Here is a 13,849-nt window from a genome sequence, read left to right as displayed (position 1 = left end):
AAATCTTCCATTTCCACTTTTTGAACCGTACATTTGTTGTGTAAGGAAGAGGGCATCCGAACTATCCGTCTCACTCGCGATGGGGTAGTTTGTGGTGCTTGTTTTGAAGCTATTTTTGGTGGTGGTGGTGGAGGTTGAGGTGGAGGTTGTAGTGGTGGTGGTGGTGTGGGTGAAGTTGGTTGTTTTGGTGGAGTTGGAGGTGGTGGTGTGGGATTAATCTCGGTGTTCGTCAAGAGTCGTTTGTCGTTCATCGTTTCTGCGCACGCTTCAAGGGTAAAATATTTTTGTTGTTTAAATAGTTTTAGGTGCTCCGGTAGATTAGTATAAATTTAGTTGTTTAACTAGTTGTAGGTGCTCCGGTAGATTAGTATAAATTTAGTTGTTTAACTAGTTTTAGGTGCTCCGGTAGATTAGTATAAATTTAGTTGTTTAACTAGTTTTAGGTGCTCCCGTAGATTAGTATAAATTTAGTTTAGTAAATGAAGTAGTTTAAATATTTTTAGGTTCTTCGATAGATTTGGAAAATATATTTTGGTTTGTCGTTCTTCTAATTTTTTTCCTTGTTGAATAATATGTTAGGTCAGCAGATGTCTGATTTAGTGACGTTATGTTTGCACTATGGTCGTGGTACCATTCAAACAAATGAGATGGGAGCTGATCTTAGTGAATTTCAGTACACAGAGGTGCAGGTGTCCTCCCCTAAAACATGGTTTGTTAGTCAGTTGTCAGAATGGCTTGTGCGATGTTTAGGGTTCAATACTGAAACACACACCGTCGGTGTTCATGCATTATGGACCGGTCCACTGGTAATATTTTCTGGTATTTGAAGCATATAGAGCGGGACGACCAGTGGGTGCGCTTGTTACAATCGTGCGAGCGTAGGGGATGTCATCCTGTGGCCTTACTTCTCCCCGTGCTAAAGCCGGTTACTGAACCTGAAGTGGAACGTAGCTCTGAATATGGTGAGAGCAGTGTAGGGATGCATGATTCACCAGCCGCAACCCTCTTATGGTACCTCGGTCTCAGATTCAACCATGGCTCAAGAGGCTCGAGCAGAGGATAAGAGATATCTATAAAGCTATCACGTGCACGCGCACTTCGGATGTTGTGCATCACCAGCCGCAGCCTACGCCGGTGCCGCGTCACTCCGTGCATCGACATCAGCCACGTCCACGTCTACAAGGAGTGGAACAGATGCCACATCCACCCCCACCTAACCAGCCTGGCAGTTCAGCGTGGCATCAGCCACAGCACCACGCTTCGTCAACGAGCTTCATGTTTCAGCCAACTCCGCAACATCACAATCCTACTCATGGTTTCATGTTTCATCCACATCCAACAGGCATGGTCCCTCCTGCATATCGTGATGTGTCGGCGTCCGGATTCGGGTTAGGGAGTGAACCAGATGAGCCACCATTGCAGCAAAACATGTGGTTGGACATGTTTTCGACTCCTCCACCGTGGCCCACATAGGATACACAATATGACCAGGATGGATCCGAGATTCCTCCTCGTAACATTAGGCCCCCCCCCACATGTGGGGATGGAGTACACCCCCACACTCCTAGAGCGCCAACCGAGATGTCGTGAGTGAAGCAAACTCTTTGCCCTGCTATGTATCACTTCAGACTTATGTCTATTTTATGTAAGAAACTTATGTGTATTTGATCTATGAGACTTATGTGTATTTTATCTATGAGACATATTCCTATCTATTTCTATGATCAGTTGGTTCATCGTGGATAGCACATATACTACCAATAACTTGAGATTACAAACAAAGTAAGATTCCGGAGATACATAAAATAAGATACATGAAATAAGATACATAAAATAAGATACATTAAGATGCAGAGTTCATACAAGAACTACATAAAGTCGTCGTCATCCTTTAATGATGCAGAGCTCTGGCCCTTCGACGAAGCGGTACTCTTGGCACTCGTTGATGCTGCCCTCTTGTCCTTGCTACTCGGCATGAAGATATCGTCTTCGTCCTCGCTATCGTCAATCCATAAAAAGGGATGTTTTACTCCACCTCCACCGCGTATGTGCTGGCCTTTCTTCTTCCATCTTTCATTCAACCGCAGAAGTTCCTTCCGAATCTCCTCATATGTCCTTGCAGGCCACCCCTTCCTAGCTAATGCATGAGCAACCTCATTCAGAAGCGTGTCACTACTGATGAGTTCGTCCCATGAAACTATTCTATTGTCTATCTTGAAATTGCTAGCCAAGCGTAGAAGACACTCCGACATACCACTGTGAAAACTACGATCGAAAGGATAATGAGACATTTTGAGCACACTCCTTACCAACCTTGTTGTGGAGAGGGTTTTATAGGTGCCGAAGAGCGGGAAATAAATGGCGGGAAAGCGAGGCGGGAACAAAATGGCGGGAAAGCAAGGCGGGAACAAAATGGCGGGAAAGCAAGGCGGGAAAAAAAAATGCTCAGTTGGTTCTTCGTGGATAACACATATACTACCAATAACTTGAGATTACAGACAAACTAAGATAGACCTTGTCGGACTTAAAATACAACTTGCTGAAATTAAGATACAACGTGCTGACACAACTTGCTGAAATTAAGATACAACTTGCTGAAATTAAATTAAATCTACTGAGTCCAGCGTGGATATTTGCCTGTTCCATCACCGGCTTCTTGTGCTGCTTTGGCCGCACGAGCCCTTTCTCTCTTTCTCTCCCTCTCAACTTCACGGGCCTGTTCCCGCTGTCTGTAAACCTCCCCCAACAAAAGTTTCTCTTCTTGGTTCTTCCTTATCATCTCATCAATAAAAGCCCTCTGCTCCACACAGTAATCTTTCCACTCTTTCTTCTGCTCTGCTTTCTCCTTTGCTTCAGCCTTTGCGCGACGCTCTTCCAAGTCCAAGCTAGCCCATGCACGGCGACCTCTTTCACGAATCTCGGTCACCGCCCAGTCCGGCATTTCCGTGTCAATCCAACGATAGTACATGCAGAGAGGAGGAGGAGACTACAAAAAAAAAATCAAGTAAACAATAATATCAACAACATATTTACTCTGGATAACTTGAGCATACTAGAGGCCTGAGGTATGCACAAATAGATTCGGGCGGATCAGATTCATAATTGGCGCACATGAAAAACTTCATGCCCAACCAATCTGAAAAATCCGTCACCTCCTTCACCTTGCAGAGATCACCGCACCAACATCGAACTGCTTCCACACCCCGAGGAAAACTCGCACTCTGCATTTTCTTAGGCCTGATGCTCTGATCCGAGCAAGGCAAACTCATATTCACTGGATGATGGAGGAAGGAAGACAATGCTAGTGTTCTCAAGTGATGCTGGATGATGGAGGAAGGCAGTCCAATGCCTCCTTTTATAGACTTAGATGACCAGGAAGATGGCGGGAAAACGAGGAGGGAAATGAGGCGGGAAAGATTTGGCGGGAAATAAGAGGGTAAATAGTTGGCGGGAAAGGTGGCGGGAAACGAAACGGGCAAAATTTGACGGGAAAGGTGGTGCGAAAAATTTGGCGGGAATGGAGACGTGGAAATATTTGCGGCAATGGAGGAAGGAGCAAAATAGCTAACGTTCAAAATACACATAAGTTTCTTACATAAAATATCATCGCGAGTGAGACGGATAGTTTGGGTGCCCTCCTCCTTACACAACATAAAATATCATCGCGAGTGAGACGTTCAAAATACACATAAGTTTCTTACATAAACGTGGAAATGGAATATTTTTTGTGTGCGGGGAGAAATAAGGAGAAGAAATAGAGAAAGGAGATAAGGTAGAATGGGAGAAGGAGGGAGATAAGAAATAGAGAAAGGACAAGGAAGGAATAACAAAGAGAGGGGGGGGGGGGAGGGGGCTGGGGCTGGCTCGTGGCCACTACTCGGCCACGGCTAGGCCGAATGCCCTATCGGCTTCCCCAAGGCCGAGTGGCAGTGGCCGGCCACTAATCGGCTTCCACGTGGCCGAGAGTCCCCTGTCGGCTTTGGCGAGGCCGACAGCCTCCTGTCGGCCGCAACAACGCCGACAGCCTCCAGTCGGCTACAGGGTGACCGAGGCAGGTATACTTTTGGAATTTTTAAATTCAGTGCATTATTTTTCAAAAAGAATAAAAAAATGCAATATTTTAAAAAAATTAGCAACATCCTAAGCCCCCACATATACCTATATATGTACTAACATGGGACTACGGGTTCGGTGCCGAGGCTCATCTGCACCCGTTTAGTAAATAATCAAAACAAATACTATTTTTTTGGATGATAGATAATTTGATGTGTGAGGTCCGCTCCAATTTTTATATAATTTGAACATCGAAGCAGCTTTCCGCAAAAAAGATGAATCAGATCAAAATGATGCATGTACAATAAACTTTTTTAAAGATCCTGTATTTTTTTTTACCGAGAGCTGCTCAGATGTTCAAATTGTATAAAATTTGAAGCAACCTCACGCATCAAATAATCTATCACCCGAAGAACTTTTGATTTTTTTGAATTTGCTTTGTATTTGTTTTAATTTTTTACTCAGCAGGGATGCAGATGATCCTGGACGGAAAAATGGATTTTCGCTAACATGGCGGATATTCACGTGGTTCTACCTACCGATGGAGCAAAGATGATGATACCATTTGTGAATCTAACCGCCCTCAACAGGGGATGTTGGAGATATCTTATTGGGTATTAACATAGGGGTTTGAGCGGAGTAAAATGATATTTGTCCCTGCAAATTCCAAGACATATAATATAATCCCTCTGATCCAAACAATTCGTCATGGTTTTAGATTAAACTAAAACCAAAATAATTATTTTGAATCGAAGGGAGTATTTCTCTTGAAAATAATTTATCTTTGTAACAACTTTGATTCGAATACAAAATTCAGAAAAAATAAATCCAATTCAAGGTGGAAAATGAAATAGTTCCTTCGATTATAGTAAATCCAATCCAATTCAGGATGCAGAATAAGTTAATCTTTATCCAAGATAATTTTACGTTCATTTCATAAATAAATTAGATTTTGAATTCAAATAATTACATTAATATTGATTCACTATGTAAAATCTGACATTAAGAAAACAAAAATATAGGTCATAAGACCAGAAAAACTGCATTTCGTGCATATTTTACACTATGTTTTTACATTTGTAATTTTACGTAATAAAAAATATTTATATTGTCATTTTATAACTTCTTACCCTCTCTTTTATGTATTAAATAAATTAAAATTGACGGAACATAACATTACGATAAATTTATATTAAAATAGAGGGGGTGAAGAATAACTATTCCTCATCCAGGATGACGAATAGTTTATTCTTCATCGAAGATAATTTTACAATCAATTTAAAAATAAATTATATTTGAAATATAAATAGTTACATTTATATTGAATCATTATGTAAAATATAGGTCACAAGACCAGAAAAAATGAATTTATTGAACTTTTTGGACTATTTTTGTAAGTTCATAATTTTACGTGACATAAAATATTTTTACGTTGATTATATTTTTTTACGGTATCTTTTTATGTATAAAATAAGAAAAAAACATAAAATGTAAAATTACGATGCATTGATGTTAAAATAGAGGGGAGGAGTGTGAAGAATAACTAATCCTCACCCAGGATGACGAATAGCGCGACCCTATATATATAAGGAAAATACATCCTACCATCTAGGGGTCGTTACCCCACATGTCTTATAGACTATCATTTTGTAGTATATATATTACTTTATCATTATAAGTATGTTGATACAATATATATAAGATATTTTAAAATGAGTTAGATGAAAAAATTGCAAGTTGGTCCATGGTTTATATTATATTTATGAAATACGTATATATTTGTAAATAAAAAAAACATACATAAAATACGAGACATACTATCGAAAAAGTAGTATATATACTTCCTAAACTTTCTTACATACTAGTACATACCGCGTATATACTCTCCGATTTGATAGACAATACATACAACACACAAAACACGAGTGTTGGTAACTACCATTGGTGATAGATAAAATTTGTCCTATATATATTTGATCAAATATTCACTTAATTTTCAGTTAAAATGAGTGAGGCGGACTTTTTTCCTAGGACTAAAACGAATTCCCGTGGTAAGTTTCAATATTTTTTTGTGATATGAGGGGGGAATGTGGGATCAAACTTGCAGTTCGTGTTCTTCTTGCTAGCAGCCACCTTTTTCTTTCATGTGGGATCAAACTTGCAGTTCGTGTTTTTCTTACTGGGATGGGTTGTATAACGAGGGGGGGAACGAAAGAAATTTATTATATAATAACAAAAAAAATGAAAATATGAAAATATCATGGGCTTCAATGTTTGTATAGCTACTATGGGCCATGGGCTGTCGACCAGTGAGTGTCTCCTGCTAGCCCGAGTCCACCCACTGCCGTGCCATTCCCCCCCACGCGAGCGAGCTAGGGCGAGATGAGCAGCCGCCGCCACCACGTCTGCTCGCCGGCGGCCTCGCCGCTGGAAGTCGACGACCTCCTCCGCGAGGTCCTGCTCCGCCTTCCCCCGCTGCCCTCCTCGCTCCCGCGCGCGTCCCTCGTCTGCAAGCGCTGGCGCCGCCTCGTCTCCGACCCCGGCTTCGTCCGCCGATTCCGCCTCCGCCACCACAGCAACCCTCCTCTCCTCGGGTTCTTCGACAGATTCGACGGCCTCTCCTTCCTGCCCACTCTGGAGGCCCCCAATCGCGTTCCTCGCGACCGCTTCTCCTTCCAGTGCCCCGACCGCCCCAGATCCCTCGGATGCCGCGATGGCCTCATGCTCCTCTTCCTCCGTGACCGTCTCCAGGTCCTGGTGTGGGACCCCCTCACCGGCGACCAGCACCGCGTTGCCATCCCTGCGGCGTTCGATACCAAGAGAACCCTGACCAATGGGGCGGTTCTTCGCGCTGCCGGAGACGCCCCACACTTCCGGGTGGCCTTGGTTGTCGCAGATGGCGACGACGAGAAGCATATACAAGCGCTCGCCTGTGTTTACTCGTCGGAGACCGGCCTGTGGGGAAATCTGATCTCCACACCGGTTCCGTACCAGGCTTCCGATAGTCTATACAGTATCCCCACCATGGTTTATACAGATGACGCTGTGCTGGCTGGAGGTTCCCTTTACTGGAAGCTTGCTGGGAATATGGTTGGAGCTCTCGAGTTTGATTTGGAGAAGCAGACTCTAGCTGTGATACGGGTGCCACTGCATTTTTATGGCCAGTGGAAGAGCTTCAAGGTTATGCGGGCCGAGGGTGGCGGGATGGGTTTCCTCGTCGTCTCTAGCTCTGACTACACCGCCAAGTTATGGAAGAGGAAGATTGATTGTCAAGGTGTTGCTTCATGGGAGCTTGGAAGGACTATTGAACTAGACAAGCTACTTTCCCTGAAATCGAATGAGAAAGGGCCCCTTGAGATACTAGGGTTTGCTGAGCAGAATAATGTGATGTTTCTGTGGACAGTTATCGGCGTCTTCATGATCCAGCTGGGGTCATTGGAGTTCAAGAATCTTTATAATACCATGGCCTTTTCTTACTACCATCCATTTGAAAGTGTCTATAGTGCAGGTAATAGCATGTCTTACTTTGCAGATACAACAAACCAAGTTATTTTTTGATAATCGGCTGATGCAATTATGTTCACATCATTTCTTGTTAAGCCAACAATTTTAGTTAGTTTCATACCAGTGATTTATTTTGCTGCTTGATGATCTCTTCAATGTATAGCGATGATGTTTTGTGGTGCGCTGTTCTAAATACAAGAATTGCAAATTCTTTGTAGAATAATTGAAATAAATTCCATCATTGTCTGCTCATTAATATATGCAGGAATTGTTCAATGGTAGTGTTAGTGCTACCTGCAGTGCCATTTTCCCCCAATAGGAGATACACAAAAGTTAGAAGATGACTACATGAAAAACTGGCTTCGACGCTTTGGATGCTTAAGCCTAGTTATATTTCCTTCATTCTGTATTGTTGTCGCTGCTGATATTGCTAACTATCTTAAATACATGATAAACACTTGGTTTGGAAAATACGAATAAATTTCCATGTATCACTTATAGGACTGTTCTCCCTATGGCAAAGTCCATTTGTAGAAGGAAAAAATAATAACCAGAGTTCATCTTCATCATTTCATGCTAAATTTATTTAAAGGTAATTTAAAAAGGATCACTTAAAAATAATTTGCATGGTGTGGAACGAGCTTCAGAATAGCTCCATGAAACTTCTCCATTCTGACCAGCTAATACCATGAGTTTTTTTCTTTTCATTTTTACAATATTGATGAGTATCTGCTGTTTCGAAAAAATCAGTAAATTTGACAGTAGGTGTGTTTTGTTAATATTATTGTATCAAGCTGAGTTATTTTTCTGAACTACAGCTCTGGATTTATCTGACAACCCAGTCGACTCCTCCTCGTTTATGTTTGTCTTTTATGGGAAATCTTTGTGTTGTTTGCTGTGGGTTGGAGCCTAATCTCTTTTGTCTCTGCTTTATTGATAGCTGATATTGGGTATAACGTGGGGCTCTCATCATACGAGTTAGAAAACAGCAAAGCTTGATAGCTTAACCACTAACCATGCTCCGGCGGCCATATACTTTGCCCCACATGACACGTTGTTTGACTTCTTATGCTTGTAGGAACATGTGTTTCTGGTGGACACGACAGGGCTGAGCTTTTGGTCAATACGTAAGATGATTGTCCGTTGGATATGCTGTTTGATCTACTAATTGAGCAGGTGATCTTATCTTGTCTCCTATTCTGTCCCTATCTTGTGGATGTGCTCTTTTGTTTGCCCCTCCATTCCTTCCAGCTTCTCTGCCTTTAGTTATACCTTGTTCTTAGTACTCCCCAAGTTATTCTGGTACTGTGGGCTCTTCTTCCTCTAGCCCCTTCAATGACTGATGACTTTGGACCCTTCCCCATTCGTTATTCGCGCATATGCTTGTGCCTCTCACATATGGGAATGCTGTCATGCTAAGTACTACTCCCTCCGTTTGGAAATAACTAACGTGGTTATAGTTTAAATTTGAACTAACACCACGTCAGTTATTTTCGAACGGAGGTAATAGAATGCTGTCATGCTAAGTACTAGAAGATGAACCACTAGCCCATTATTATGCTTTCGGGATATATTTCTCATTTTGCTTTACTCTCATGGCATTGCCTTTAACTTTTTTTTCCCCTGTGGTTCTGGGCTATCATGTCCTAGTGTGATTTGCATGTTGTCCCGTGTATACAAGTAATTGATAACTAAAAACACATGAGCATATGGTTTCATAGTTCCTTTATTTATATGGATGTACAGGCATGCCGTTTTGGATTGCTGCTTATTTTGGATTATTGTGATACCTAGTGAACAAACGATTGTGACAATACTTCGAAGGGTGTGGCTTCAATAAATCAAACACTGTTGTTTTTCATTTTGCTTGCAGTTATTGTAGTGGTGGCTTTAGTTCAGTTTTCGTTCAAATTTGAACTAAAGCCACGACACTTTTTTTTTTTTTTTTTTGCATCAGAGCGAGTGCTTAATATCGAACACAAGATCAAAATTACATTATTAGATTCATTATAAAAACTGCTTTAGTTACTAATAACAGGGGCGGAGCTCCCGGTAGGGCGAGGTTGGGCGCTCGTCCTACCTTGATTTTTGGTGATTCTGTTTTATACGTATACATACATACAGACTGATCCATCCTTAAAAATAAAGCCGTTTGAAAACCACCGTGAAACCTTTTTGGGCCATGATGGAACTTGGCACTCACCTGGACAGATTATTGGGCCGTAGCAACCAGCACTCTAGCAGGTCCAGAACCCAGCATCGCTCGAATCTCATCCAGTACTACGTTCATCCACTCCATGGAACGAGCGGCGCACGTTCGCTGCAGCCAGCAGGAGTGGCCAGCACGCATGTGACTTGTGAGGCCAACAATCAACAGAATGACTTTCAAAAAAAAAACAATCAACAGAGTGCACCGGGATGTGGTCTCGCATTTGCATTTCCGGCAGCCAGCAAGAGCGCGCTGCGAGCGTGAGGCCGGCGGCCAGAAGGAGATGACGAATAGGAAAGGAAAAGCGCTAGCAAAGACTATGAGTAGAGGTCATTTTGTTTTAAATTTTTATAGTATCATTTTCTTCAGATAATGAATTGAGAATCTACAACTACAGTTTTATGATTGGTGGCATTTTTTGTGATGAATAAAGCTTATTGCTTCGATTGATTTCTTTATTAACCTGGCCGAATGCACGTTCAATTTGGTTACGAGGTTCTCCTCAAAGTGGGGTATGATAATTGAAAGAAAAATGCAGTCATGGCATAGTCATTTTGGTTTTGCATCAAACAAACAATTTATGCTGGAGAGGCCGCCCCACCTCAAAAAAGTTTCGTCCTCCGCCACTGACTAATAACATGGCCACCAAAAGAAGTATCATTTAATAAGAGGATACATGATCCCTTGCTTCTGGCTTGTAATGCATAAATTTGATGAAATTCCATTTGTTAGTGACTAGTTAAGTTCATACATTTCTAAAAAGTATGTATATGAGCTAGAAACCAGATCATTTTTTGCTTTCCTACTCCATGAGTCCGCCATATGGCCACTTTTCTTTTAGGCTCTATTCAGACCAGTATGGCCAAATAATTGTAATGTTAGAAGTAAGGACCAGCATAGCCAAATACTTGGTAATTATAGTTTTTTTTTCCCGACGAAACTTCCAATCTATTCATTATCAATCATGGTAGCCCAATACTGAATGTTAGAAGTTGAAGCCTTGAAGGACCAGTATAGCCAAATACTTGTAATGTTAGAAGTTGAAGGTGTGGTACTGCCCACTACACTACATTTTACCTATTGTTGTTCTCTGTTACTAATGCTGGTTTTGTCTAATATGCTGAGATGATCCACCTTTGAAACTTTCAGGTGAATTCCTGCAATAGTGATGAACACTACATTTTACCTATTGTTGTTCTCTGTTACTAATGCTGGTTTTGTCTAATATGCTGAGATGATCCACCTTCGAAACTTTTGGGTGAATTCCTGCAATAGCGATGAAGCTAATCTTTACTATTTTGGGTCTTGCAAAAGTCAGGAGTATAACAACGGCTTTTCGTGAATGAATAGTAATACAAAATTGCTTGACTGACGGTGATATTGCTTGCTTCACAGGTATCTCGAGCTACATTCTGGTGAATGAAATGAAGAAATGGGTTGTTGGCTCTAAGGTAGGCTCTTGTAATTTGTATGTCGGACCTTCAGATTGACCCTCTATGTAGCATGCACCGGTCTGTACGCTGCTGTGAAGTGCACCTGTAGGAATTAATTGCTTAATTTGACAACCTGCCTCGATTATCTAGTTTCTGTATGCATCAGTCAGCTGGCATGATGGTTGATGGCACATTTACTTGCTTTGGTTGATGAGTAGTTACCCTGTGTTTCATTTAATCTGCTCTATCTATGCTTTTGAAGCGAGCATCTTGTGGCGGGCTAGCCTGTAAATTTATCTTGCTTGTATTTTGGTGTGTGCGCATGTGTCCATTATTAGATTTATCTTGCGTGTTGTATCAAGCGTTGAGATTTTGGCCAGATTTTGTTGAATTTGTATCTGATTCCGAGCTAAGTATTTAGAGTCTTGTTATTAGTCTGATTAGGGCATATCCAACTTGACCCGTAAATTTGCTCCGGCATCCGTATGTGGACAACGCAGACATTGTTTAAACTAAGCTGATGAAATTCATGCAAGCACGATTTATTTCATTCAAGTTTGGATACAAAATAGCACAAATCATCCATACATACCAGAATATGCAAATAAGTCTAGTATAATAATAGTTCAATTCAATTGAGATTAAGAGGATGTTCAACAAGTTTTTCATGAACGAATCATATAGTCCACACATACTGCCTCTTCCACCCCTCTACCCTGAAAGCGAGTGCGATCTACACAATATGTAGAGCAACATTGAGTGAATAAATAATTCAGTCGATAAGTTGAGCAAGAAGAGTAAAAACTTATGATCTCCTTGGTTGCCCACATGCAATGGTCACCTTGCCCTTCAACATACTTCAACATATTAACCACGCCAGGTAAACTTGATGATGCTAGTCTGGATGGCGTACTATCGGTAGGCTAAAATCCTTACAGTGAGATTATAAATTATGCCAGAAAACTTGATGCTAGTCTGGATGGCGTATTATCGGTACGCTAAAATCCTCACAGTGAGATTATAGATTATGTGCATGTTGTAGGATGCAATGTGCTTTCGCGCGTTAAACAATTCATGCACTTACTCCTGACTATGAAATTCGTGGATACGGCCAACCACACATCGCATAACAATCATCCATTCATCCTCCACGGTCGAGTACCCCGCCATCCTTAGTACCCTAAAAAAGACATGGTGTTTGAAAATAAGCTCACATTTCATTTAATCGGACACCTATCAGCATGGTGTCCTGCCATGAATGACGTCGATAGGGGGGCAGAGCGTACCTGTCTACGGACAGGTCCTGGGTGGACAAAGCCGTCGTGAAAGGCGAGCGGGCGGGGTTGGTGCTGGTTGCGGAGGTCCGACAATGCATGTGTGCCAGTCAAAGAGGTACAACGACTGGGTCAAAGGAGGAGGGTGTGGATGCAAAGTAAGGGGGGGGAGAAGGGGCAGAATGAAAGAAAATGGGACCAGAAGGAGGATTTAGTGGGACGGGAAGGAGGAGGGTTGTGGATGCAAAGTAAGGGGGGAGAAGGGGCAGAATGAAAGAAAATGGGACCAGAAGGAGGATTTAGTGGGGACGGGATGTCAGAGTTCTACGTGGCTCCTATCTGGACTCCTCAAAGGACCCAACCCCCACTTTGCTTCCACTTTGAGGAAAAAAAGTGCGTCTAACCACTCGGTAGACTGATACAACCCCACATTGGATGGTGCAACACGTTTCGGACAACATAGTCCGGACGTATATGGGCGGTTTGAGGGTCGGCGTTGGAGATGCACTTATACATATACAGTGAAATAAAACAAAACATTGCACATAGTTTACAATCAAATAAATCACGTAGTTTTACCATCACAATAAATAAAAATATCATAGTTCATTACAACCAAATGAATTTAAAATTATACCAAATACATTGAAAGAAAAAGAGCCAATACACCGATTGGTTTTCTAGGTGAGTCCACACATGCTCAACCAAATCATTTAAAGTTGAATATGAGTTCAATCACGCATTTCTTCATGAAATTGGGTAAACTGTGTAAACGTTGCCGCTCCAATACTCGGGCTTAACATTCTTACGTTGGAAATCCCATCCTTGATCAAATTTGCTTGTTCTCTACGATCATGTTGTGCATGATCACACAAGCGGACATCACCTTTCATATTCTGTGAGAGCTTCATGTTCTATTAGGATACCCACACTACTACAGGATGGTCCAAAGACGACACATAAATCATAGGAGAAAATTGCCACTATACCACTAGTGGAAACCGCAAATGCCAAAATATCACTATAAAAAACCAAAGTGCCAAAATAACACTGCTCTCTTAGTTTTTCAGGCCAAAATAACACTTCTGTTAGATGTCAAACATATTCTGTGAGTCAAACTGTTAGCATCTGTTAGCTTTTTTTTTGGTATTTCCAAAATGCCCCTGATCTTTTAAACCTAAAGAGGGGAACTGCCCCGTATTCCCCATCTCTCCCGTATCCATGGCGGCATGCCGGCACTAGCTCCTCTGCCCTTCCGCTCGCCCCGCCGCCCTCCCCTAGCTTCACCGCCCAACGCCGCCCTCCTGCTCGCCCCCCGACGAGGCCCAGGCGAGGCCGTCCTCCGGCCTCGACGCCAGCTGCTGGGTCAGCCTCTC

The 13,849-nt window shown here is 42.1% G+C and overlaps 1 protein-coding gene and 1 long non-coding RNA gene across 2 annotated transcripts; one reads left to right on the top strand and one right to left on the bottom strand.

Moving 5' to 3' along the window:
- The first annotated feature begins 6,420 nt into the window (after positions 1 to 6,420).
- On the top strand, positions 6,421 to 11,437 carry LOC123418615. The gene is made up of 3 exons (XM_045107038.1): positions 6,421 to 7,561; positions 8,636 to 8,733; positions 11,162 to 11,437. The coding sequence occupies exons 1-2, from the start codon at positions 6,436 to 6,438 to the stop codon at positions 8,686 to 8,688; spliced, it is 1,179 nt and encodes a 392-aa protein (XP_044962973.1). The 5' UTR covers positions 6,421 to 6,435; the 3' UTR covers positions 8,689 to 8,733; positions 11,162 to 11,437.
- LOC123418616 lies at positions 9,476 to 11,155 on the bottom strand. The gene is made up of 2 exons (XR_006617861.1): positions 11,010 to 11,155; positions 9,476 to 10,900 (listed from the first exon to the last, which is right to left on the bottom strand). It is a non-coding gene; the product is annotated as an uncharacterized LOC123418616 (long non-coding RNA).
- Positions 11,438 to 13,849: the final 2,412 nt, after the last annotated feature.

Source organism: Hordeum vulgare, unplaced genomic scaffold, assembly GCF_904849725.1.
Source record: "Hordeum vulgare subsp. vulgare unplaced genomic scaffold, MorexV3_pseudomolecules_assembly, whole genome shotgun sequence".
In the NCBI taxonomy this organism is placed as follows: Eukaryota; Viridiplantae; Streptophyta; class Magnoliopsida; order Poales; family Poaceae; genus Hordeum; species Hordeum vulgare.
This window is presented reverse-complemented; position numbering and strand designations above follow the sequence as displayed.

Excerpts from the sequence above, each read along its gene's own strand:
- LOC123418615 (XM_045107038.1), top strand. The coding sequence starts at position 6,436 with ATGAGCAGCCGCCGCCACCACGTCTGCTCGCCGGCGGCCTCGCCGCTG. Across the intron at positions 7,562-8,635 it reads TGAAAGTGTCTATAGTGCAG|GAACATGTGTTTCTGGTGGA; the intron begins GTAATAGCATGT and ends TTATGCTTGTAG.